The following is a 25,997-nucleotide window of genomic DNA, read 5'->3' as shown; positions in this document are numbered from 1 at the left end:
CCCTTTTAATAAGATAAATTTCTAAAAAAAAGAAAAATGATAAATTTCTCCTGTATTTTATTCAGTTCACAAATTCTGAAGAACGTATGTATGTCTTGCACTAGGAAAAGAGAATTTAAAATGTGAAGTTATTTGGGTTGTGACCTGTTCCCAACTGCCCATGAGTCACAGATCTCTGATGTCTGGTTGCTGCATTAGGACAGATCTTAGGACAAGGAGGCTGGGCAGGCTCCTCCCACTAGATGTGACCCCTGCATGCTTTGGCTGCAACAAAGGCCTTTTAAGAATCTGTTTCCAAGTCCAGTGGGCGGCTTTGTCTTGCCTTTCTCAGCCTGGAGGTTCTGTTTTCCAAAAGCAAAGGGTAGTAAACAGACTGAAGTTGAACAGGTTGTGAAGGGCAATCTTTGAGGCACAGGAAACTATCAAATTGGAATAGGGCATTTCCAGCAGAGGTCTGAGTTTAAAAACTAAGGCTGACTGGAACCTCTGAGGATAATCACAGCTGTCTGTCCCACCCTCTTAGTAAGCATGGGGTGGGGTGTAAACCCTTAGGGGAAGACTAGGTTAGGGCAGGAACCCTCCTGACCCACCCCTCTTTGCTCTAGGCCACCTTATAAAGGCTAGTAACAACGCTCCTTTTCATTCTAGATTACTGCTTATCTGACACACAGATATGACTGCGATTAAGTGTTAGCTCTCACATCTGTGGAAATTTTGGTAGTTCACTGATAGGTAAGACTGGCCAGAAAACTTTTAGAAAAAAAGTCATTTGTCATTCCTGTTCTGTTACCCATGAACAGCTCTGCTCTTAAGGGCAGGAAGCATGGTCCAGCCCTATCCTGGAAAGACACACAAAGCTCAATCCCTGAGCTGTGCTTATGCAGTACTATAGTGACCAGTAAGCTGAGTGTATCTGCTTCACTCCTAGCCTTTAAAAAATCTTGAGGAATGCTTTGTTGAACCTAATTGCTTCAAAAAAGGAAAAAAAAAAGATGTTAAAGTTTATTTCTAAGAAATGTAGAATATTGCCGTTTTGATTATTAAATCTCAATCTATTGTAACTATAAATCCCTCCATGGTCTCCATCCATTCAGAAAAAGCCAAAGGAGAATTTCTTGGGAAGGAACTAGGGATCGCTCTAGGTGATCAGCAGAAGACATAAGGCGTCCCCTTGCCCTTTCGCAAAAGCGGAGCTGTAGTGGCGGTTCCTGTCCATTAACAGATGTTACTGCCACTCTGGCTTTTAAAAGTGACAGGGAACAGGGCTTTTATTCAGGACTTCGGTCGTTACTCTGCATATGGAGTGTAAAACCCCTCTAATAAATTAGATCTAGTTTCTTAAATAAAAACGGCTACATAAAATTATGTATATATATTTTTTTCTTCCAGTTAACAGTCGTTTAGTCTTAGGTGCATGGACCAAACCCAACACAACCTTGCCCTTACTTCCCAGCACACATTCCTGAACGTAGCTTCCCTCCTCCACTGAGCGCTTCGGCAAGCAGGGAGGCTAGTGCAGCAGCAGTGAGGAACCAAGGCACAGGCACAGCTGGGGTAAGCTGAGTTGTGTGGGATAGGCTGCCACGGACCAGGTGGAGTCACGGAACCCTGCCCCCACCTTACGTGGGGGTGGGGGGTCCCGATCACTCTCAAGTTCTCCCATCCCTTAGTTAGATCTTTTAAAGGCACATCCAGAAATGTTGCAACTGGGGGCTGGGGTAAGCTACACACAGTTGCTACACAAGGGTTAAGGGGCTGGAAGACTCCATGGCACAGAGCAAGGAGGCTATCTTTGCCTCGGCCCAGAGGGAGAGGGAGGCAGGTGAAGGGGAGGGGACTCCTGGAATCCAGCCTGCTTTGGTGGAGGCCCAGAGAGGGGCCAGCAACAGGAAAGACCAGGGCTGTGTGTTCATAATGCACATACTTCACGGATCTTTGGTGCTTGTGTAGCAGCATCTTCCTTATGTACAAAGGCTTCTGTAGCTAGCAAAGCTGGGAAAAATATGCTCCCGCACACAGTCGCTGGCCTGCTTCCTCTCCCAATACCGACTGTCTCCTGCATGAGGGCACAAAGCATATGTAGTAAGTCTGAACTGCTGTGAATATGCAAAGAGAGTTTAGAAAAGATTTCCTGCAGACAAACTTGAGATCTCCACTTCTCTTGAGGATCATGAAAAACTCAGCCCGAGCCCTACCCAAGTTTTGCCCCTTGGTTGTCCATACAGACGAGAAAAATCCTAGGTTTTCTCCCCAGATAGGAAGGGAATACTGGAAGAATCTCTGAGGGCAGAAGTTCAAGGACCCAGGCAGCTGCCCACCTTACAGGCCCCTGGGCTCCAGGACCAGCCAGTTCTCAGTGACCATCTGCACATCCTGGCCGCTCAGAGGCTCCCGCAGCCTCACCTTCACCTCGAGCTTGCCCCCAGTGGGCTTCCTTCCGTCCAGGACCTGTGAAGACCACAGAAAGAGAGAGAGAAATGGTAACTGAGAGGGGGCAAGGGCTGGGAGCAGACAGCTCCCTAGGATCATAGGTCAAGAAAGGAAGGAGCTCAAGTGTCCTGCAGCGTCAACACAGGAGTCTCCATTTCATGACAACCCTGCACTCCTGCTTTTTGGTGGTTTTAGGTTAAGTCTTATAAAAAGTAACATGTAAATCCAAACAAGGATCAATGCTCTGAAGGGGAGATGAGAAACCCAGAGCTCTGCCCAGTTTCCCCATGGCAACTCCTGGAAAAAACGCTCTGGCTTCAAGCTACGGCCTGAAAACCACTAGGCCCAAGCCCATACTTCACAGATGGCCCAGAAAGAAGTGAACGGTAAGGTTACACAGCCACTATGTGGCAAGGCTAGAACTAGAACCCAGGCCAAGAGTTTCTTTGCACCCACTACGCTGCTTCCCTCCTTCGAGGCAGGAGCCTGGGCAGCTGGAGCACAAAGCAGTGCTACAGGCTCAAGAAGCCCGCCCACCCGCCGGCAGTGGGGCCAATACGGAGCAGGCCCTGCGTAAGAACGTCTCCCCCAAGACAGGCAGGGAGTGGGGGCAGGCATGTGTAGTGGGAAAAGCCCCAGCCTACAAAGGCATCAGCAAGGATCTGGGCCGAGAGCTGCCAGGGGCACGATACATGCGCTTATGGAACACCCTTCTTGCTGGACCTTTGTTTCCTCACCTGTCAGAGACAAGCTCTCAGAGCCCCTGCCTGTGAAATTCAGTGAGTTCACAGAAGTTTAAGGAGCTGTCCGGAGCCAATTCCTAAGCACAGATCAGCTGCATTCTGGGGGGTCCCCAATCTGGAGCCACTTACCAGCTTCATGCCAGGAGCTTGTTCTACATCATCATGCTGCTAGACCACTGCCCCAACCACAACTCTGCCCCCCCAAAACCTGGGAATGTGCCCATGCCAAGTTGACAGCAATGATCAGACCCCTCAAAAGCCCTCTTAATCCACCATCCGTGGGAATTCAGGTGACTCAGAGTGTTGTGGAAAGAGCATCACTGCTTCCTGTCCAGTGATGCTATGGAATCTTCTCAGACACTGTCAATCTTTTCATTTGTGGAATGGGAGTAGCACCTAGTCTACAGCACATTTATGGATGTCTCATAATGAATGGGCACCACAAACCTACAACAGGGACTGCTGTTCAATGAATGTTGGCTCTTACTTGCCAAGTCTTATGGTTTGCCCATCCTACCTCCACAATCTCTCTGATCTCACACTCATTCTCCAGCCGCTCCAGCTTCAGGTGGGCTGTGCCAACCAGCTTGTCACTTCTGAAGAAGGATCTGGGGAACCAAGAATCAGCAGAGGATTGGACCGGGAAGAGCAGGGAAGGTAGAATTGAGCCAGCTGGGCCCACTGCAGGAAAACTGAGGAGCAGCAGGGGCAGAAACAGAAGCTATTCCTTCCTCCCAGCCCATCTTGGCGGTGTAACTGACCAGGGCCTCACCCTTTGTGGAAGATTTCAAACTTGATTCCTTTGCTTTGGATCACCCTTCTGAAGCCCCGGTGGTTTCGGTTGATGTTTAGTTTGAAGAGCTGATCAAATTCTGCAAGAATGGGAGAAGACAAGAAGTGGCTTGGGCTCCCAAGGATTTCCTGAGGAAGTAGAAACCGGCCCACAGCTGGCCTCCCCTATCTCTCTGCCTGCAATTCAGGGTCACTGCCACCAGAGGGCGGTAGAGGTTCTGGGTCCTGGCCTTGGAAGTCCACACAGACAATTTTTGTGCTCTTGACACAGATTCTACCAAAAAGGGAGGGACTTGGATTCAAGTCCCATTTCCACCACCTCCTTGCTATGGGGCCCGAGGCAAGTCCCTCTACCTCTCTGAGCCTCAGTTTCCCCAACTGCCTTACCTCCCAAGTTGAGTTAACCAACTATGATAACAGACCTGAAAGCACTCTGAAAACAAAAGTGCTGCATACATATATCGGAGCGAGCGGGAGGAGAAAGCGGTCCTCACCTGGAGAGTTTGTGTTCTTCACCACAGCTGTTTTGCTTTTTTGAGCCTGGTCCTAAAGCAGTAAGATGGGAAAAGTCAGAATAGCTTGAAAAAAGAGCTCTATAGGGTGAAGAGCTCTAGGCTAAGTCAGTGTTGAGGGATGTGACTGCCCCTTGTAGGGAAGGCACCCAAGGGTCTTCAAACCCCTCCCAGTAGCCAGACCTCCCAGGGAATGCAGAGAAATTGAGCACATCCTGGAATGGAAGATAGGGTTCAGGGGATCCTACCTCTACCTGAACCTCACCGAGTTAGGGTAGTGGAACTCAAACCGCACAAAAGCATCCAAGTCATCAGGAGTCACCCCTGTGAAGGAGAAAGGGGATCCAGGGTCAGAAGGAGGAGCCAGAAGCCCAGTGCCTGGAGCCAGTGCCTCTCTACTGGCCAGGGGTCAAGTGTGTGGGCAAGAGCCTGGAGTAGACAAGGCCCTAGGACTACCTGAAGGGGCCGGGAGGTTCATTCCCCGGACAATGATCAGATGCATTTCTGTGCTGTTGAGTTCTGAGAAGATCCTATAGCCAAGAAGCAAGAAGAACAAAGTGAAGGAGAATAGTTGGAAAAGTTCCCCTCTTCCAGTGGCTGCTTGCCTGTCTCGCTGGGAGATGGGTCAGGAGAGTAGGTCCTGGGAAGCAAAGCTTGTCTGGGCGAGCAGCGGCAGAGCTGGTACACAGACCTCAGCCCTACGTGACCCCCAGTCCAGAGTTCCTTCCACAGCCACCGCAGCTCTGAGCTGCTCCCAGGCAGGCAACCACAGCCCACTCCTCCCCAACCCTAATGCCTATGGCAGGGCCAAGCCCGGGAAGCCTCATTAAAAGGGCCTAAGTCGCCAGTGTCTTGTCCTATCCCTGCACGGAGCCACTGTTCCCCTTAGGCTTTGGCACCTCACGGTCTGGAACGTCTTCAACTCAAAGTGATGGCTGGGAGGATCAAGGCCCTGGGCCTGGGCCAGCTGCAGGATCTCAAGCTGCTTCTTGCGGTCCTGAGCGAGATTCTCAAACCTGACAGGGATGGGTGGGCACATCAGCATGGCAGGGCTCATTTTCTTATTTTCTCCTCCCCACCCAGTAAGCCCCAGCCGCAGGTCTGGCATTTACCTGGTAGTCTCAGCCACATTGCCCTGGTGCATGAACTGCTTGGAGAATAGCAGACACTTCTGAAAATAAGGACCCAGAGTGACTCCAGAGCCCACAGTAGGACTGTCGAGGTTGGCATGTGAGGCCTGACTTCTGAAAGCTCCAACCTTCTTCAGTAGCCTCACCCCTCCCACCCCCAACACATACTCCAAGGCCACTGTTCCCAAGCTCCACCACACTTTTCTGCCTAAGTTTTTGCTGTTTTCTTTCCTGAAGATAGCCATTCCCCAAAATTCACTTAGGTTTTGAGGGAAGAAGAGGAGTTTGCTAACAGAAACACCACTTCAGAAGCAGACTTAAAGACAGCAGTTCGGACAGATATACACATACAGAAATATACACACACATCCATCTCCCTTTGCACTTCTTTCTTGCTCCCATCTTCAAAGTACTTTCCCCATGGTCACAACAGCTAAGTAGAAGAGCTGGAATTTGAATCCAGGCCTCTTTGACCTGAGCCCCACACCTTTCCCTGAAGGGCCTGTGGGCACAGAAAGGGGAAAACAGAGAAGCAGTCCACTGACCTTATGTTGCTCCAGAAGCATTTTTTGTAGCTGGGCATACACCTCCTCAGCCTTCTGGGAGAGTCGCAGGTCCTCATGGTGAATGAGGATGAAGTCACCCTCCTCATCCGTCAAGGGTGAAGGCACCTGCCCGGGTCACAAGGCCCCTCAGGGGCCCCAAGAGTCAGATTATTCCTCTACTGAGCCTAACAAATGCAGAATCCAAACTAAATGTTTCTCCAGTGTCTGCTAACCTCCAGTGATAGGAACTCACTGCCTCCCGTTCTATCCCAGGCTGCCGCAATGCTCTGCTTTCCACTAGCCTTGCCCTGCCTTGTCATCTCTGACCACAAGCAGCCCACCTGGCCTTCCCTGGCCTCTCTTGGGGCCCTAAGCTGGGTCTTCCTGGCCATGGCTAGGATGGATGTCTCCCATAGAGTAGAGGCAGATACGTGAGAAAACATTTCCCCCTCGTCCTTTCTTGCTCAGAGACCTCCTCATAAAGCCCCTAGGCCAGGTGTCACCCTATCCTAGCTGCATCCCATCCCCTCCAAGCAGCTGCTTTGTCCCCAGCCCTGCCCAGCCTGCCAATGCCACCTCTGCCTGAGAAGTCCTGCTGCTCAACGAGGTGAGACTCACCTTGGAGAGATCCACAGGTCGGCCAGCTCGCACCTGGGTGATCTGAGCCTCAAGGCATTTGGCCACCCGCAGATGGGCTTTGGCCTGCTCCAGGTCCTGGCCACGCTTGGCCTGCAGGGCTGCCCGCTGGTACTGCAGTTTCCGTGCCTCTAGCAATACCAGCTGCTCCCGTGCTGAAGGACGAGGGACAACGGTTAGAGCCAGGCCTGCCCCTCACTGGATCCTTCACTCCTCCATCTCTCTTCTCCCCAGCTCACCAGAGGGGCTCAGCAACTCCTTAGAGCTCGAGGCCTTGGATTCAGGCAGGGCCCGGAACGAAGGGACCACAGGTTTCGCTGGCTTCTTGGCCACTGGGGCCTGGGCTGGAGGCTCATCCTGCAGGTGCCCAGGAAGCTGTCACAGGGGATCTGTTCCCCACTTGGGCTGGGGCAGCTCCCAGACCTGGGCTCTCTTCCTAATGCTGCACTAACTTGCACTAACTAACCAACCAAATGAATGGTTTCCCCTCATGGGCCCTAGAGAATCGCAGAGCTGGAAGCAGCCTCAAAACCTTCCCAGTAGGAAACAGCAGGGTAATGGGAACTGAACCTGGGCCCTGGAGTTAGAAAGACGCTGGTTTGAACCTAGCTCTGCTAACTCCTAGTTGGGTGCACTCAGCCAAGTTTTTTCTCAGTAAAACAGAAGAAAGCATACCTACCTCGCCAGACTTGTTAGTATGGCCAACAAGAGGGTCTGAGTTTATCTCTCATCTGCTATTTTCCCCCCCCCAACCCCTGGAGTCTCAGGCCCACAGCCAAACCTCATCCTCATTTTCCTCTGCCGGGGCTGTCTCCTCCACGGAAGCCAGTTTCTGGGCAGCTGCTAGAGTAGCTGCCACTGCATCCTCCTCAGTGCCCGTAGTGGGCTCCAGGCCGGGAATGGGGGGGAATCCTGTGGAAGACAGACACAGCTGGCAGAGGGGCAGGACAGCCTTGGGGAAGCACTAGGCTGCTGGGAGCCTTAGCTGGGTCTTCCTGGCCATGGCTAGGATGGATGGCTCCCATAGAGTAGAGGCAGATACGTGAGAAAACATTTCCCCCTCCTCCTTTCTTGCTCAGAGACCTCCTCATAAAGCCCCTAGGCCAAGCCCCACTCACCTGGAGGAACAGGCAACTCAGCAAAGTCAACTCTCCTTCCTGCCCGGTGTGCTCGAATGGCATCTTGGTATTGCTGCAAGGGATGGAAGGGGCTTACCAGTGGGCAGCAGTCTGCAGGCCCCACACAGGGGGAGGAAGACTGAAAGCAGCCCCAAAGGGAAAAAGAGCCCCGGAGGCAGCAGGAACTCCAGAAACAGAGACAGAGAGAGGGAGACTCAAAGACCAAGGCTCGCTGCAGCAACAGAGCAGCCGGCCAGGGAGACAGGCTGACACGGGGCAGGGGTGGTAGCTGTGGGCCCACCTTGGCAATGCGCTCATGCATCCGTGCCTTGCGCTCGTTCCCACTGCCCCGGGCCTGGATGCCTGCCTCACGGTACTTGTTCAGTCTCTGCTGCAGGGCATCCAGCACCGTCTGTGGCTCAGCAGGGACCACTTGAAAGAAGAAAAGAGATGGCATCAGTTCTGCTGCCTCTCCCCAGGTCCCCACGCCATGGTCCCACTATCCCATCCTACCTGGGGCTGCCGGAGTGTCGGAGGCCATCAATGGCTGCACTCGTTCCACTGCCGGGGGTACAACTGAGGGTGCTGTGAGAGCCTCGGAAGCCTTTGGAAGGGGCTTCAGATCTGGGGACCCAGAGAAGAGGTGGAGGTGGAGGTGCTTGGCCAGTCCCGGCCCTGAAACTCCCCAATCCCAGCCTGAGCAGGCCCCACCCCACCGTCCCCATACTGACCCTCCAGTGCCGGGGGCATGGCACTCAGGTCCACAGGCTGCCCCTTCTCCAGGGCCTCCAGGACTGCACCAAACCTCTACAGTAGGAAAAGCAGGTGTGGGCATAAGCCAGAGAACCCCTGAGCTGAAAAAACTACCCCCCTCAGACCAGTCTCACTCAAGCTCAGTCTACATGTGTGACCTTCAGCAGGTCACTGCCCCTATCTGTGAAACAAGGGATTGGACACAGGGCCTCTGAGTCAGATGTCATACCTTCCCGATCCTCATGAGCTCTCGGGCATGGTCTAGGTCTCCAGCCCGCTTGGCATTCAGGGCAGCCAATTTGTACTCTCTCTGTCGAGCCGACAACAGGGCCTGTGGGTCTGGGTCTGAATCGGGTGTGGCAAAAATGCCAGGACTGCCCAAGAGGCTTGTCTCTGGCTGGGAGGGCTTGTCTATTAAGAAACAAAAAGCCCGCAGAAGGGGCAAGAGGGTCAAAGAAGATGGTGCACACCTTGGGTTCCCAGTGCCTACAGGTCTGGTTGGCCTGAGGACCTTTCAGGGCAGGTGCAACACTCAGTGTGGCAGGATGGGGAGGCAGGCCATGGGCTTGGACTTTGCAGACGAGAACAGGACATGGAATGTCTCCAGATACCTGACTCCATGGTGAAGGGAGCTGGGGCATCTGCCTCAGGGTTCCTGTCAGTTGTTTCCTGGGGGGCCGGCTGTCTCTTGCCCAAGGCCACTGGAGGTGGAATCTCATCCTCACTGATCTTCCTGCCTTTCCTCACAGCAGCCAGCTGAGCCTCCAGAGTCTGAGGGAGAGAACCAGAAGCCCAGCCCCCATCTCAGCCTGAACCCTACTTGAAGACAGTCCAGGAATCCTTCACCTTCACAAGGCTAGTGGGGAAGCCTCTCCTCTTGCTGCTTTACCCACTGCCCTCAGCCCCACTCCTCCCAGCCCTGCTCTCTGGCTAGGCCTAACCCACCTTCAGGCCACGCTCACAGCGCCTGGCTTTGGCTGCTTCACCTGCCTCCTTGGCACTGGCTGCAGCCTCCCGGTAGTTGTGGATCCGATCCTCCAGTAGAGCCTGCAGCCCCCGAGGCCCTCCAGCCTGTAGATACTTCAGCTCAGGGCATGGCCACTCCAGGGCCAGCTAGGCCCTTGCTGCTCCCTCCCTGCAAGGAAGCTGCCCCAGAAAATGGAGCTCTTGGGTTCAAGGAGAAGGAAGAGCCTAAAAGCCTCAAGGTGGGAGGCAAAGACTCACTGGACAGGCCAGAGGCCATGTCAGAGGAAAACACAGAGGCCTAGACAATCTGTGGAGGCCAGGAAATGGCTGTGGGGGGGTTCTGGGAGAACAGAGAGGCCTTTGAGGCTGGCCAGCCACCAAGCAGTTTCTCATGCTCGGTCTCTGCTTGGGGCAGCTGCGGGAGGAGGACCCTGGAAAGGGTTACTGCAGCCTTCCTACGCAAGCCATGCTACATGCATGTCACACACAGACACGTAGGGGAGGTGCACAGGATCCCTCCAGAACCTACCTGAGCTGCTGGGACTGAAGCTGTTAGTAGAGCTGTCTGCCCTGGAGCTTCAATGTTTTCCTGTCCCTTCTCCTCTTCAGAGCCACCTGGGTTAGCTGTCTTATCACCATCCAGGGGCCCAGCCTCCTCATCTGCACCCAGGACCTCCTGCAGCTCAGTCTGGGGAGATACAAGTCTCAGGAGCTTGGGAACCTCAGGGCCATACCCATGACAGTGTATGAGAATAAAGGACCCTCTCCGCCAGCAGTATTACCCCAGCATCAGTCACTGTGCCTACCACTGTATCCTCTAAACCAAAACACTCCTTTAATCTGACCAAGAAGAGCCTTCAAAACAGTAAAGACTCCAAATTTGAAAATCTCTGCATGCATAGCTCAGACCAGCCATCAAAAGAGACTAGTCTCACACTGTAGTTAGGAAAATGGGCTCAAGAAGGGCCAGGCACTCACTCAACCTCAGAAGACACACAGAGACAAACCCCAGGCCTCCTGCACAGGCTTGATCACAGAGCCCTCAGACACCAGCGTGGCAGACGCACCAGCAAGTCTGCATCCTCCTCCAGCCCTTCCTCCTCCTCTTCCTCCACATCCCGCATACAGTCTGCAGCCAACTTCTCGATGTGGGCCATAGGCAGGGGGGCTGAGGGAAGAGGGTCACAGAGGGTCAGGGCAGTCAGAAAAGGTTCATGAGGAGGGTCTTCAATCCACTGTGCCAGCAAGACACACCAAGATAGAATCCTTCTTCCCTTCCACAGCCAAAGTCCCACCAGGAAAATTCCTGCTCTTCCTTTATGACCCAGCTCAAAAGACCCTCAGCTGGGAAAGCTTCCTGGGAATTCGCCCTTCTTGGCATTTTTATTGTTATAGTTGTTCACAGACATGTCCATCCATTCCCCCAACTGCACATTTGGCATACGTAAAGATTTTTAACGTCCACTGAAGCTTCACAATCATTTTGCAAGATAGATAATATTATCCCCTTTTTTATGAGTGAACTGTTAATTTTCCTCACATTGCAATCCTAGTATGTGGCAGAGCCCAGATTCAAACCCAGGCCCCAACCTAACTCGAAAGAGGGACTGGACTGAGAGAAGTAAGGGCCGTGGGTCTCCCAGACCAGTGCTGGACGCCCTTTCCAGGTCCTCCCATCGTCCTCATCTCAGGGGCACGTGTGATGGGGGGTTGTTCTCCCTAAAAGAAAGGTTTAGACCCTCAGACCCTCCCAGGCTCAGGTCTCTGTCCTCTTCCAGGCTGGGGAGGGAGATTCCACTTATTCATTCAACACAATTTCTGTACACTTACTATGTGCTCAGTGCAGTCTGTGCTGAGCTCCTCGACTATACTGGGCCCTGGCTACGGCTAAGATAGAGGTGAGTCAGTCTGAGAATCAGACTGCTGACTGTCCATAATGGGGAGAGGGACAGTCAGAGAAGGAGTGAGCTTCCCATCACACAGGTGTATGTGCAGGGCAAGACAGCCTCTAGGTGGGAGGGCTGCAGAAGGATGGATATCTGAAGGACCAGGTGATCTAACTGGCTCCTCCCAGCCGTGAGGAAAGAACCCTCTCTACCACCTGCCTGAACCCTTCTGGTCCCAGCAACGAGTCAGCCTAGTGCCACAAACTCACCCTGCCCCTTGGGTGTTGGCTTCCTGCCTGCAGCCCCTGCTTCCCCAGTGAGGGCCAGCAGTTCAGCCTCCAGGTCTCCGTCATCTTCAGTCTCCTCCATCCCCAGCAGCATGTCCTCAGGGCTGAACTCCACAAAGAGCCCCAGCTGAGAGCAGAGAAGGGTTCTTAGGAACCACACAATGAGGACCAGTCCCAGAGCCAATCTTAGGCGGTCAGTGGCTCCTTCATTATGTGTGAGGCCCAGCGTGCAGACAGGCAAACTGAGGCTTGCAACATTAGCCTTTGGGACAATTATCTCCCTAGTGACTGTGAAGAACCCAGTAAGACTGCATTACCGTTATTACTCACAGCATAAGAGCACCAGCTATCAGGCTCTGTACTTAGCATTCTACATGACTATCTTTGTTAAGTCTCACAATCCTGAGACATAGGTCCTATTTTTATTTTATTTTATTTTATTTTAAATTGTGGTAAAACACATGTAACGGGTGTCTGGCTGGCTCAGCTGGAAGAGCTTGTGACTCTTAATCTTGGGGTCGTGAGTTCGAGCCCCACACTGGGTGTAGGGATTACTTAAAAATAAATAGACTTTGAGGGACGCCTGGGAGGATCAGTCGGTTAAGCATCTGCCTTCGGCTCAGGTCGTGATCCCAAGGTCCTGGGATCGAGCCCTGCATTGGGCTCCCTGCTCAGTGGGGGGTCTGCTTCTCCTTCGCCTCTGCAACACCCGCCCCCACCCCCCGCTTGTGCTCTCTCTCAAATGAATAAGTAAAATCTTAAAAAAATAAAAACACATGTAACATAAAAATTACCACCTTAACCATTTTTTAAAAGTAAGCTCTACGTCCAATATGGGGCTTGAACTCCAAGAGTTGCATGCTCTACCGAATGAGCCAGCCAGGCGTCCCTCGACTTAACCATTTTTAAGTGTACAGTTCAGTGGCATTAAGTACATTCACCCTGTTGTGCTACCACCGCCACCATCCACCCGCAGAGCTCTTTTCATCTTATTCAACAACCCCCCCCCCCCCCCGTCAACCAACATTCTACTTTCTGTCTCTACGAATTTGACTATTCTAGGAAAAGGTAGCCCTATTTCCATTTCCGTGCTCAGATGAAACTGAAACAGGCTTGTAAGTGCCAGAGCTAGAATTTAAAATAAAGGTCTTGTGATTTCAGTCTATGCTCTTGATCCCACAACCTCCCTTACCCACCTCTTTTAAGACAATAAAAATGGACTAAGAAGTTGCAGAACTTGGGCCCAGAAGAAGTAAAGGGAACAGATTAGAGGACAGACTTCTCAGTCTCCCACCCGGGCCACAGCCCTGTGTTCCTAAGCAGTAAAACTCTTCTAGTGGCCACAGTTCTCAAGCCCGGGCATCTTTGGCTGGCAAGCAAAATCATGGCCCTAAAAGAGAAACCCATGACAGTGACGACACCCCATCAGAACACCCTAAATTTGGTGGCTCCTGAACCCTCCAGACCACTCATATAGAGATGGCCATGGCAGGAGGATGCCTGGGTTGGAACACAACAGAGTTCAGGCCTCATTTCACACATGTGGGTAGCAGGGACTAGTCCGAGGGTCTCTAACAGCTCTGCCAACTCCAGGAGGAACTGCTCAAAGTCTCCAGACTAATGGGGAAACTAAACAGGTGACCCTGTTTGCCCAAGCCGTCTAGAGACCCCCTCAGACTGGCCCAGGAGTGAAGGGGGCTATATCCATACCTGCTTTGCAGCTGCCGCACCCTGCCCACTGGCCTGAGGTTTCCGAGGTCTTGGCCCTGGCATCTTGACAGCCTAGATACCTGTCTGCTGGGGAGGGGAAGAGACTCAGACTGGAGCAGCCTACAGAGCCCCACCCCCAATAGTGCTGCCTGTGGTAGGGTGTGGTTAGTAAACTCCCAAACCAGAGGAAAAAAACAACCTTTAACACCAAAGGATGAAATACTGTCTCTGGAATCCTAGCAAGCAACATGGGCCATGGAAGGGATGGGGCCCACCTGTTAATGGGTTTAAGTGGAGAGTGTGGACACACAGTTAAGAACTTACTGAACTGACTGACCAATTTGGATTAAACCCAAGAGGCTGAGTGAGGGGGAGGGGCATAGGAAGGTGGATTCAGGGACCAGGTGGGTGCAAGACTGGATAGGATTCAGAAAGGCTCTAAACCTGTGTTGTCAAACATGGTAGCCATATGTGACGATTTAACTTTAAACTGAAATCTAAAATCCAGTTCCTCAACTAGTGGCTACCACTGGCCCGCTGAACATTTTCATCACCACACAAAGTCCTACTGGCCCGTTCTGCTCCAGAGAAATCTGAGTCAGCATTCTGATTCAAAGATCTCACAACCTTTCACAGGACCTACTACGTGAAAGAACCTGTGCCGGGCACTGCAAGAGCAGGAATGAATGTGACATGGTGTCAGCCCTCAAAGAGCATACACGGTGGAGGCAGCCTCCGCAATGGACAAAAACCACACAGGGCTGTTCCAGGGGCCCTGGATTCCCAGGAGCGGCCACTTATCCAGCACAGAAAGAAAAGGCTTCGTGGAGAAAGTGATGCTTGTGCTGAGTCATGAAAAAGTTGGGGGTAAGGAAGGGGTACGGAATTTCAGAGGGAACACCTGATAATGGTTCCGAGGTGAGAAACAGCTTGATCTGCACAAGCTAAAGACGTGGGATTACTCGGGCATAAAGTGTGAGGCAAGAAATAGTACAAGAGAAGCTGAAAATCTGTACAGGTGGCAAAACGGAAAATCCTTTAAGCCTAAAGGACTCTGGGCACGGTCCTGAGGGCACAGGACGTGACGGGACCAGGTCGGAGATTCAGAAACCTCCCTCCGGCTGCAGAGGGCAAGAGGTAGGAGAGTTGGGGGCCCGACGCCTTCTCGGTACCGAGCATCTCGCAACGGTCCCCGCGAAGTGGTGAGCGGAGGGGAGCGCGGGGGTGGCGTCGGGGATGGAGAGAAACAGCTGGATTCCCCGCTGAGAGGGGTAAAATCAACAGGGCTCCGAGGTTAACCGGCTGTGGGCGCACGGGAGGGGGCGCTCAGGGTGACTCCAGCCGGCAGAGTTCGCTGACTTAGGTGAATGGCCGGCCGTCACCTGAGCCGGGGGCTCGGAATGAGCGGACACCGGGAAGAGACGAGGTCAGTCAGGCCGAGTCTGCGGCTCCGGGGCATCGGACTGGGAGCGTCGGTGCTGGGCCCGGACTCGGGAGAGAAGAGGACAGCGGGAGGGCGCAGGGGCGGCGAAGCCGAGGGACCCCACTCCCGCGCGGCAGGACGCGCAGCCCTGCCCTGCCCCAGCGCCTCCATCTCCCCCGCAGCCCTGCATTTCCCCTCGCCGGGGGGTGGGTACGCCGCATACCTCACGCCGGATCCGAAACCAGCCTGGGCCTGATCGCGCCCGGCACCGCCCAGCGCTCCCGCGGCCCCCGGGCGGCAGCGGCGGCGGCGGCTGCGGCCGTGACAGGAAGCGACCCTGCGGGAGACTGCTCGCGCCCCAACACGTGACTCTACGGCCTGTAAGACGCACACTACGCATGCGCAAAGCGAGGTGGGCGTGGCGTCCCGACAGGTGACTCTAAGGGTGAGGTTTTCAGCGCGCAGGCGCCTTTGGGCAGGTAGCGCGACGCTCGCGGAGAGGGAAGTTGGGCGGTTTTGGGGTGCGCCGCTGCTGGCGCAAACGCAGTAGGTGCGTCCCCTGCCCCTGCATTTACAACCAACCCGCCAAGCTTCCTCCCGTAATCCCAGTACGATACTCCTGGGCTCACACTCGCCCCGCCCCATCGGCGTGGGGGCGCGCCTGGAGTAGGCTCTGCCCCAGAGGGAGGGCTTACCTGCTTTCCCCCTTCATCGAGATTCTCTTCGTAACTGGGTCTAGAGAAATGAGAGTGGGGCTCACCATTTCTGTCTTATTCATTCAGCAGCTGAATGTATCTTTTCTAGTCAGAAGGCGGGTTGAATACCTAAGACAGGCGCTGTTCGTGGCACCTCTTCATGAAGTCACTTCAGTTTAACACGAAGAGGTTAGAACGATGAAATGGCGGGTGGGGGGGCGGCACAGAGAATCTTCACCTGAAACAAACCCAGCAACGCACTCCCTAAACTTTTATTATTCTTTTGCGGTTTGTAGTTAGCAGTTTCAAAAACCTTCCAGTTTTCTTGGACAAAAACTTTTTGATCTTACTCCTTTGGGTCATTTTCCAAAGAGGCCGTCTTTAACCATTTGCAATTGAAGATTCGCTCTTATATTTCTTCTCATTAATACGTTTTATGAAATATTTAATATATACAGAGAGATATACAGTATCTCATATTTGCTTGAATGCAAGCAAACAGACATTTTCTGTTTGTTATCCAAGTTATCTTTGGTGTTTAGGGCATTGCATGGTACATGGTAGGTACTCAATAAATACTTCCTATTTTTTGTGTGAAGGGACATAAATACATGGGTATCTACCACAAATTTGAGAAAGAAACCAGTACAATGCAGTTGAAGCCACCCTATGCCTCTCATGTTGCAACCCTTTCCCCAAAGAGGTATCTACTCTCCTGAATTTGGTGTTTTAAGATTTTACTTATTTGTTTGACAGAGAGAGAGAGCAAGAGGGAACCCAAACAGGGGGAGCGGGAGAGGGAGAAGCAGGCTTCCCGCCGAGCAGGGAGCCGGATGCGGGGCTCGATACCAGGACCCTGGGATCATGACCTGAACGGAAGGCAGACGCTTAACGCCTGCGCCACCCAGGTGCCCTGAATTTGGTGCTTTATTTCTGCTGTGTATGCATAGATCCTTAAGCAATCTACAGCATTTTTTTTTGGCAAGCTTTAACATTGTATCATTGGTATCAGTACATCTATTCTTCAACTTCTTTTTCAACTCTATTTGTAAGCTTTGTTTACATCAATACTATAGCTATTTTTCACTTCTCTGTGGTATTTCAAAGTATGAAAATAATTCACTTTCCCAAAGGCTTGCCATTATAGTGCTATGAACATTCTTGTACACACCTCCTGGGGTACAATGTGTTTCTCTAGGGTATATACCTAGGAGTGGGGTTGCTGTCTCATAGGGTTTCTGCATTTTCCAGATTAAATATTACCAAATCATCTCCAAAGTACTTTGTTTACATTCCTATCAGTGGGGCATTTGGGTTCCAGTTGTTCCCTATGGTCCTAGAAAGGTTTTCTAATACATGTGAAAGGGGTTTGACTTGCAGGCCTCATTTACTATGTTTCCATTTTGTTGGTCATTTCATGTGTCTTATTCTGTAGATGACTTATTCACTCATTTTTCCTTTTTATTAATTGAATAATTCTTTACTCTGATACTGATCATCCATTATATGCAGTTATATATATTTTTCTGAATTATTTGCAGATGTTCTATTTCACTCATAAGTATTTCAAGAACGACATTCTCCTATATAACCACAATAACTGACCAATTACAAAGTTTAGCATTTACATAAAACTTACATATTTAGTCCCTAATAATGTTTATAATTTTTGTATCTTTAAGTCCACGACCCAGTCAAGATTCACACAGTGCATTTAGCTATTTAGGTCTGTTTCTCTATTCTCCTTTAGTTTAGAAGAGTCCCTCCCTGGTTTTTTGGGCTTTTATGATACCGATGTTTTTGAAGAGGAACAGTTGCTTTGCATAATTTTATCTGATAATTTTCTCATCAGTAAATTCGGGTCAAACATTTTTGGCAGGACTATTACACAGGTGATGTGTTTTTCTCAGTGCCCGACATAAGGGGGCTTTGAATGTCAGTTCCATTGTTGGTTGGAAATATAAATATGAGAATTGCAGTTACACAAAAACCCTGCCAAGATTTTGACTGAAATAGATTTGTATTTAGAGATTACATCTCTTTATTAGATTTATTTGTTATCTTATATTTTCTGTGCCTTCTAAGTCTTTTTTACTTAAAGATTTGTTTTTATGATAAATAGTAACTTTTTAAAAATTATATTTTCTAGCTATTTGTATGGATTATTTATCACTGGTATTATTCCCAGTTTTTTTTGTTTTTCCAAAGATTTATTTATTTCAGAGAGAGAAAAGGAGATAGAGAGCCTTAAGCAGACTCTACACTAAGCACAGAGCCCGATGCAGGGCTCGATCTCGTGACCCTGAGATCATGACCTGGGTTGAAACCAAGAGTTGGACAGTTAACCAACTGTGCCACCCAGGCTCTCCAAGCAGCAGTTCTCTTTTATAAACTAAGTTTGTTATATTCACATTGTTCAAAAGTTAAAAGATACATGACTTACAGTAAGTCTTCCTCTAAAGTCTGACCATAGCCATCTAGTTCCTTACCAAAGGCCACCAATGTAACCAATTTCTTACATATTCTCCCACAACTATTTTATACAGATACACATAATTATGTGCATACCATGCTGCCGTTAAATAAGTGGCAGGAACAGAAAAGCCACAATGAGGGCCTATTGTAGGAAGGATGGTTTGGTTTTTTAATCTGGTGTCTGTAATGACTGCAAACTTCTCACTCTAGAAAAATCAAATTATTTAATGGAAAATTTCAAAATATGTGACAGCCATTTCCATTCATTATGTTTTGCTACTACAATTCCATGTGCTTAGAAAGAGGAAATCAGGCCCTTTGAAAAGAGCTGATCACAGTCCTTCCCTGTGAAGCCCTTCACTCCTTCAGCGCGTACAGCACATCGTCCTGGCTGATGTTGAGCCGCACACGAAGAAGCAGGTCGTTCCTGCTGGGTTCCACGAGGAGGAGGCGGCAAGAGCTCAGGTGAGAGCACACTGCCATTGTCTCTGACATGGTGGGGTACGGGAGTCCCTCCATTCTGCACAGTGCCACATGTTGACTGTATACCTAGAAACGACAAGCAAATCCGAGGTCAGACACCAGAAAGCGGGAGAGGAAAGGAAGGTAGTCCTGGTTCTGTACCTGATCATTTATTTCTTCTTGTAGGCAAGTCAGATGCTTCTTATCCAGGATCCTCAATACCTTGAAGGCATCAACAGGTGCCTTGCTGGGGCACAAATGCGGGGGCAGAATGCTAGTTGGGCTTTGGAATCAGAACAGGTCTGAATCCTGGTTCAACTAATCACCTAAATATGCAACCCTGGGCAAGTTATTTCACTTTTTGAGCTTTAGTTTTATCTATTAAATATACTGCCACATCCCTCATGTGTTAATGGATATATCTAGTAATTGTCACTTATACAAACAGTCCTAGTCTCCAGGGAGTGAGAGTTCCAAATGAGATTGTCATAATTCAAGTCAAATTTTGCTACAAGGGCATTTTCCTTAGCAGATAATAGTGCACAGGTGCCAAAGCCTTGGAAAAGCACAAAGGCCCAGGGAGAATACTGCATAGAGAGGCCAGGAGGACAGTGGGAACATGGATTCCTAAAGCGCCCCCAGGGGGCCAGGCAAGCCTGCCACACTTCCTGGTCACCATTCTCTTCATAAATCACCCCCACCCCCACCCAGGCTGGGAGCTTGTCAGGAGCAGGGATATTGACCAATTCAACTCAGGGTTCCTAGCACATCTTCCCAGTTAATGACACATTATAGATGTTCAGGAAATGTTTACAAACTAAACAGAAAGCCACTCTGCTGAAGAGCTGTCTCAGGCTCTAGGAGAACAATAACGGGCAAACCTAACTCGCAGTTTAAAACAGAATTTAAAGAAGTAAAGAAAACGTGAAAGGGGGCGCCTGGGTGGCTCAGTTGGTTAAGCAACTGCCTTCGGCTCAGGTCATGATCTTGGAGTCCTGGGATCGAGTCCCACATCGGGCTCCCTGCTCAGCAGGGAGTCTGCTTCTCCCCCTGACCCTCCCCACTCTCATGCTCTATCTCATTCTCTCTCTCTAAATATAATCTTTAAAAAAAAAAAAAAAGAAAACGTGAAAGGAAGTACAGAAGTAGCTGGGCCTCTCCATTTCTAGATCTAAAAGCTTTTTTTTTTTTTTAAGATTTTTTTATTTTATTCATTTAACAGAGAAAGAGACAGCAAGAGAGGGAACACAAGCTGGGGGAGTTCGAGAGGGAGAAGCAGGCTTCCCGCCAAGCAGGGAGCCCGACGCGGGGCTCAGGTCATGATCCCGGGGTCCTGGGATCGAGCCCTGCCTCGGGCTCCCTGCTCAGCGGGAATTTCTCCCTCTCCCACTCCCCTAGCTTGTGTTCCCTCTCTTGCTGTCTCTCTCTCTCTGTCAAATGAATAAATAAAATCTTTAAAAAAAAATATAGTCACACACACATGGACATACACACTCCCAGGTACACACTCAAACACCTTTAACAATCTCTAAAGGCAGCCCATTAACTATGGACACTAGTTTTAAATAGACCTCTAAGGCACTAGCCCTAGTGAGTCCTTTTACTCAGTAATTGAAACTATGCTCAGAGTGTTTGCATTGATCTTTGTAATTTGTTTTTAAAATGGGTCATTCTGAGAGCCTTATCCCCAGTACACCATAATTGTATTAGGGCAGTAACTCTTGTCTTTGTTTTGTTTTTAAAGATTTATTTATTTAGTTTGAGAGAGAAAGAGAGAGTGAGCACACGCAGGTGGGGAGGGGCAGAGAAAGAGCCTGATGCCATGCTCGATCTCACCACCCTGAGATCATGACCTGAGAAGAACCAGGAGTCTGAGGCTTAATAGAATGTGCCACCCAGGCACCTCCTGTTTTACTCATCTTTGAATCTCTTACTCCTAGAATGGTATCTGGCACATAATACTCCTTCCATCTACTATGCAGAAACCAGTTGCTAAAGGTCTCTTTTCATGCAACTGAATACAACATCATACAAAAATAGGTGTTGGTCTAGGGCACCTGGGTGGCTCAGTTGGTTAAGCGTCTGACTCTTGATTTTGGCTCAGGTCATGATCTCAGGGTGGTGAGATCGAGCCCTGCATTTCCTGCTCAGAGGGGAGGAGATTTTCTTCTCCTTCTCCCTCTGCCCCTCCCCTTGCTCACACACACTCTCTCTCAAATAAATAAATCCTTAAAAAATAAAAATAGGGGGCACCTGGGTGGCTCAGTTGGTTAAGAGACTGCCTTCGGCTCAGGTCATGATCCTGGAGTCCCTGGATCAAGTCCCGCATCAGGCTCCCTGCTCGGCAGGGAGTCTGCTTCGTCCTCTGACCCTATCCCCTCTGTGTTCTCTCTCTCAAATAAATAAAATCTTAAAAAAAAAATAAAATAAAAAATAAAAATAAATAAAAAAAATAAAAAATAAAAATAGGTGTTGCTCTGACATTCTTTGGCATAATTGGGTTAGCACAAATAGAGACAAACTCTTACAAAGCCATTGAAATTCCCTCCTATTTAAAAGGCATCAAGATGGGGCGCCTGGGTGGCTCAGTTGGTTAAGCGACTGCCTTCAGCTCAGGTCATGATCCTGGAGTCCCGGGATCGAGTCCCACATCGGGCTCCCTGCTCGGCAGGGAGTCTGCTTCTCCCTCTGACCCTCCCCCCCCTCATTCTCTCTCTCTCTCAAATAAATAAATAAAATCTTAAAAAAAAAAAAAAAAAGGCATCAAGAGCAAAATCTAAAAGGATTTAAAGAAAAGATCAATCACCTTTTGAAATGTTGCTTCTTCCAGTCCTGATCGACGGAACTCAGCAAGGATGGCTCTCAGGAAACTCTGTTCCAGAACAGAGGAATTTCTTAAAAGAAAATGAGATGTGAATTCTCATAAGTGGCTATACCACTGACTCAGAGAAAAGCCATGTAAAGTTATTCTGTGTCTTTAGAGAAGAGAAAGGAAAAAACTGGGAACAACTTTCTTCTATATTATTTGGCAAGGTTTTCTCTACCCCCCTAAAGTTTCAAAATGATACATAAAATGCCACTATGGAAGCCAGGGAACACAGCAACTACATCTGGAAATATACATCTGCCTCAGTGGGAGAGGAATAGCTGCTTCCTTCCTCTTGTTCCAATAGCACTTTACTTCACTCAGCACCTGGAGTGTAACTCAGTAAATGGTCATGATTCTCCCACTCTCCTAGGTTTGCATTCCTATCTCCCTGTAGACTATGCCCCTTAAGAAAAGGACAGCGTCTTCAGTAAATGTAGGTTGAATGAATAAAAGCTTAGAAACTCCCATGGCCTTCCCACGCTGTGGACCTCTCCTGTGGTCTTCCAAGAAAGGTTCAGGGTCAGGAAGCAGAAGCATCTTACTTTTTAAAAAACTGAATATATATGACATATAACATTATGCATTTTTAAGGCATACAGCGCGTTACTTTGAAACATTTATATATAAAATTGCCTTTGTAGTTATATTTGTCAAGTTACACATGATCATAGGACAATATTGTTATCCACATCCGTTAGAAGCAACTTACTTGATGGCAGTGATATACGACGATGAGAACATCTCATCTACTGCTTGCAGTAAGTGGGCTACAGTGACCAGGCCAGGAGAGTTGGGCTCCTGGCAGGAGAACTCACAGATCTCTGTGGCACGCCTACAAATATCCAGGCAGCGTCGTGCATCTCCGGAAAGGGCTGCTACCTACAAGAGGGAATATTTTATTCCTTGAGGTCCTTTTACCATCTCAGCCCAAGAGAAAAACCAACAGATTCTGGGTTCAGCTAAAATAGAAAGGCAGTGCTGGGAATGGGCTGAAGCCTGACGTTATGTGCTTAGCCCCAGTGGGAACCTGGTGGAAGCCTGGATTTACATTATTACGCTGCTTCTGGGACTCTTCCTTAAGTCCAAACCTATGTCTTGGATTTATGGATAAATCCATAATGGAAAAGGCAGGAATTCTCAGCTTTATTTAAAATCCGGGAAGTAAAACTTAAAAGAGACCACTGGCCCAAATCATTATTGACCCACCTAGAAACACAAGTGTTCTCATTCCTTGCTTGAAGAGAACAATGTGCCCCAGAAGCAGTCAGCCAAAGCCAAGAGGCTGATGTGGAGCCTAATGATGGTAAAGCCAGAGCCTCAGTCTCCCTAACAGCATGTGGTAAATTTTGGAGACCACCTAGTGAATGGCTAAATGAACCAGGATCAAGAGGGAAGGAAGCCACAAAGCTGGAGAACACAGGGGAGTCTGTGGTTAGAGGACTCTGACCAACCCACAATGCCAGTGACCCCATTGCTCCTTTCTTGCCATGCATGCAGATTCCCATTGTAGAGAATCCTGTACTCTCTCCCAAGCTGACTCAGAAAGCCACCTGCACTTTAAATTTCACAGAGGAAATTCTTGGACTCTGCAGCCTGCAAGGATCTCTCAGTATTCCCAGTACTTGCCAGCAATCCCCACCATTTACCCAACAACCATCACAGGTAACATCCTGCCTGACGACATCCTGAGATAATTATTTCCTTCCAAAATTCACGCTAAGTTTACAAGAGCAAATTGTATAGGTATATACATACACAACACAGCAAGATTAAAAGTGGTCATCTGTGGGAAGTGAGCTGATCAGAGTTTATAAATGTTTTGTGTATGTGTTTTCAGGATGCAAATTTAAGACGTTCAAAACAAAGGTCACTTTTCTAGTAACCCAAGATAAAAAATGAGTATCAGCTTATATTCTCCCCTTCTCTGATTCTTCATATCCAATGGGTAAAGATGTCCCATAGATGCTTCCAGCCTACCACTTCTTTCCTCCCATCACCATTACCACTGCCTTGTGAGGCAGCACCATGTAGCCATTAATAACATGGACTCCAGAGATACTGCAGAGGCCTAAAAACAAAGTGAAGCACGAAAACGCCCAAAGCAGTTCTTGCCCTGGGGGTATCCATGAACAGTGGTGACCATAAATACCCTTTTTCACTGCTGCTGCGGTGAAGGAGACACAAGAAGAGCTGGGGCCCACCCCACGTGGAATCTAACAGAAGACCGTGTATACACTTAGGCTCTGACTTCCACTACAGCCTCAGTATGAGGGTGAATGAAAGACACACTGTGTGGAAGGGATGGAAAAATGGCCTGGGTGGACCCTGGTGCCAGGTACGTGTAAAAAAACGGAGTCTTTGCAACTACAAGTCTTCACGTAGATTTGTAGCCCAAATTTATGTTGTGTCTCCTAAAAACCTGAAGTGGAGATTTTGTTTAAAAATGGTCCCAGTTGATGGGGCACCTGGGTGACTCAGTTGTTGAACACCTGCCTTCAGCTCAGGTCATGATCCCAGGGTCCTGGGATCGAGCCCCGCATCGGGCTCCCTGCTCTGCGGGAAGCCTGCTTCTCCCTCTCCTGCTCCCCCTGCTTGTGTTCCCTCTCTTGCTGTGTTTCTCTCTCTCTCTCAAATAAATAAAATCTTCAAAAAAAAAAATGGTCCCAGCTGATGGTGGCCCTTGGTAACTGACAGAAGCAAAAACAAATTCTAAATGAACTAACTTCAACCCAGTCCTCAATTCTCAGAGGAAGCTCTAAGAAACACGAACATACAGGAAAAAATAGAAAATAAAATTAGAAAAAAAATCAAGACACAAAAACAAGGAAACAAGGCCACATACGCATGGGAAACAGCAATCAACAGAATTAGATGCAGAGTTCAGATATCATAATTGTAAGAAACAACATAAAATAGGTATGTTTCTTTATAGGTATAGAAATGAAAGAGGTTTGAAATTACAGGCAAAATTTTGAGTAAAAACAGCATCTAAATTTGATGCCTTCTGAAACCAAGAACCCTAAAAAGGAAGGGAAGCAACAGGAGAGGAGTGGAGAATATAATTCTCCAAGTTGGAAAGAGGTGGCAGAGTAGTGGCTGACTCCACAGACTGGAGAGAGCCAATTCCTAAGCCAGTATGGAGGAATCCGAGAAAAAAAATCTAAGTTACACTAAATATCTCCAAAGTGCTCAGACGACAGCGATACTGGAACTAGAGGTAAAGGGGGATGTTTGGCTAAACTAAGGAGGACTGGCTGAAAGTTAACAAACTGATGCCAGGAGTTAGCAAACGACAGCCTGCCACACATTTTTGTACATAAAGTTTTATTGGAACACAACCGTGACCATTCATTTACCTATTGGGCGTGGCTGCTTTCAAGATACAAGGACACAGTTGAACAGTGGTAACAGAGACCATTATAACCACAAAGCCTAAAACATGTCCTCCCTGGCCCTACACAGAAAAAGTTTGCTGACCCTTGCCCTAGATTCCTTCTCCCATTTCATGCTGTTGGGTAAACATTAGGGCCATCAGGAAGGTTTAGGGGTCTGTGGCAAATTTTGTGCCTTGGTTATTTGTACAGTCGCTATAAAACTTTTTGCCCTGGAGATTATCCCTCTTCTACCATGGCAAGAGTCCAGAGATTTATTCTCAAGCAAGGATTAAGAGAAAGTCTCTGGGCCAGGGAACGCTAGGTATTATTGCAGGGGAGGGGAGGTCCCTTACTAGATATAAATGGCTACTGTTTGCATGCTGAACTTGAAGACCTCCACCCTCTCTGACTCCAGCCTACCCCCCCACTCCCAGAATACTGCCCTCCAGGCAGGACACAGGATGCCTACTTGGGAAATCTGACTATTCTAACGGGAAAGAATTGGAGATACTGAAATTGGCCCAATCAGATTGCCCCACAGTGAAGTTCTCAGTGAACAAGCCCCACTCATGTGCTCAGAGCTCCCCAAAAGCTTTTTAATCTTCACTCATACATCAGAGTGGAATAACCAAGACATCTGAGGAAAGTCTCTAACAATGCAAGATAGAGACCAAATTCAACAGACAAAAAGCATCTTGGAGGAAAAGAGAAGACCACCTCAATAAACAGAATGGCATAAAGAAAGGACCCTTCAGAGAGACAAAAAGACAAAAAAAGAACTTTTAGAAAGATAGCAGAGTGAAAAAACTCTGCCCAACAGAGGGGTTAAATGGTAACTCTGAGCTCCAGAGAGCAAAGCTTGGAGACCAGCTCCCTGTCTGGCTCGCCTGACCCCCTGCAACCAATACAGCACCCAGCTCTGAGCTGTCATTACATGTGCTGTGGCTCTAGGTACTCAGAATTCTGATCACTTCGGGCAAGAAGAACCAGAAATAAGTTTATAATTCCTTTAAGTGCGGAAATACTGCAGATGTGTGGTTTCTTGCATTCAGCTTGAAGCTCAGACATTTAACCCACTTCTGTTCCTCGGCAGCCTTGGAGAACAGTCTCGATTGGCAATTCTCCCAGTGAGCTTGGAGGATGTAGGTATCCAATACCTCACACCTATCCTGGAGTGTGCACCTTGCGAGG

At 49.1% G+C, this 25,997-nt stretch overlaps 2 protein-coding genes across 4 annotated transcripts in view; both read right to left on the bottom strand.

Moving 5' to 3' along the window:
- Window positions 1-40: 40 nt before the first annotated feature.
- On the bottom strand, window positions 41-15,279 carry CC2D1B (coiled-coil and C2 domain containing 1B). Of its 2 annotated transcripts, none has more exons than XM_035018561.1 (25): window positions 15,155-15,279; window positions 13,509-13,595; window positions 11,781-11,925; window positions 10,693-10,793; window positions 10,155-10,313; window positions 9,605-9,730; window positions 9,271-9,430; window positions 8,889-9,070; window positions 8,638-8,713; window positions 8,420-8,530; window positions 8,208-8,338; window positions 7,907-7,979; window positions 7,570-7,700; window positions 7,028-7,145; window positions 6,771-6,943; window positions 6,153-6,278; window positions 5,590-5,648; window positions 5,377-5,493; window positions 4,934-5,007; window positions 4,743-4,801; window positions 4,460-4,511; window positions 3,946-4,045; window positions 3,691-3,781; window positions 2,319-2,448; window positions 41-2,056 (listed from the first exon to the last, which is right to left on the bottom strand). In XM_035018561.1, exons 2-24 carry the CDS (start codon window positions 13,569-13,571, stop codon window positions 2,320-2,322), a joined length of 2,556 nt encoding a protein of 851 aa, XP_034874452.1. In that variant the 5' UTR covers window positions 13,572-13,595; window positions 15,155-15,279; the 3' UTR covers window positions 41-2,056; window position 2,319. The 2 variants fall into 2 exon arrangements, with proteins under 2 accessions (XP_034874452.1, XP_034874450.1); XM_035018559.1 differs by having other exon boundaries at window positions 13,509-13,592.
- Window positions 15,280-18,311: 3,032 nt separating this feature from the next.
- The window catches only part of ORC1 (origin recognition complex subunit 1), a 31,689-nt gene continuing 24,003 nt past the window's right edge, over window positions 18,312-25,997 (bottom strand). For both annotated transcript variants that reach the window (XM_035018555.1, XM_035018554.1), the window contains 3 exons: window positions 22,142-22,311; window positions 21,370-21,457; window positions 18,312-18,650 (listed from right to left, as the gene is read on the bottom strand). In XM_035018555.1, the coding sequence (XP_034874446.1) occupies window positions 18,459-18,650; window positions 21,370-21,457; window positions 22,142-22,311 (450 nt within the window). In that variant the 3' untranslated portion in view covers window positions 18,312-18,458. The remainder of the gene's footprint in view (window positions 18,651-21,369; window positions 21,458-22,141; window positions 22,312-25,997) is intronic.

Source organism: Mirounga leonina, unplaced genomic scaffold, assembly GCF_011800145.1.
Source record: "Mirounga leonina isolate KUSES-001 unplaced genomic scaffold, KU_Mleo_1.0 Mir_173, whole genome shotgun sequence".
Lineage (NCBI taxonomy): Eukaryota > Metazoa > Chordata > Mammalia > Carnivora > Phocidae > Mirounga > Mirounga leonina.
This window is presented reverse-complemented; position numbering and strand designations above follow the sequence as displayed.

Bases quoted from the DNA above. Each gene is read 5' to 3' on its own strand.
- CC2D1B (XM_035018561.1), bottom strand. From the start codon at position 13,571: ATGCCAGGGCCAAGACCTCGGAAACCTCAGGCCAGTGGGCAGGGTGCG. The intron at 6,944-7,027 runs GTGAGCTGGGGA...CTCGTCCTTCAG, and splicing joins GGAGTTGCTGAGCCCCTCTG to CACGGGAGCAGCTGGTATTG. The intron at 4,512-4,742 runs GTGAGGTTCAGG...TTACTGCTTTAG, and splicing joins AGTTCCACTACCCTAACTCG to GACCAGGCTCAAAAAAGCAA.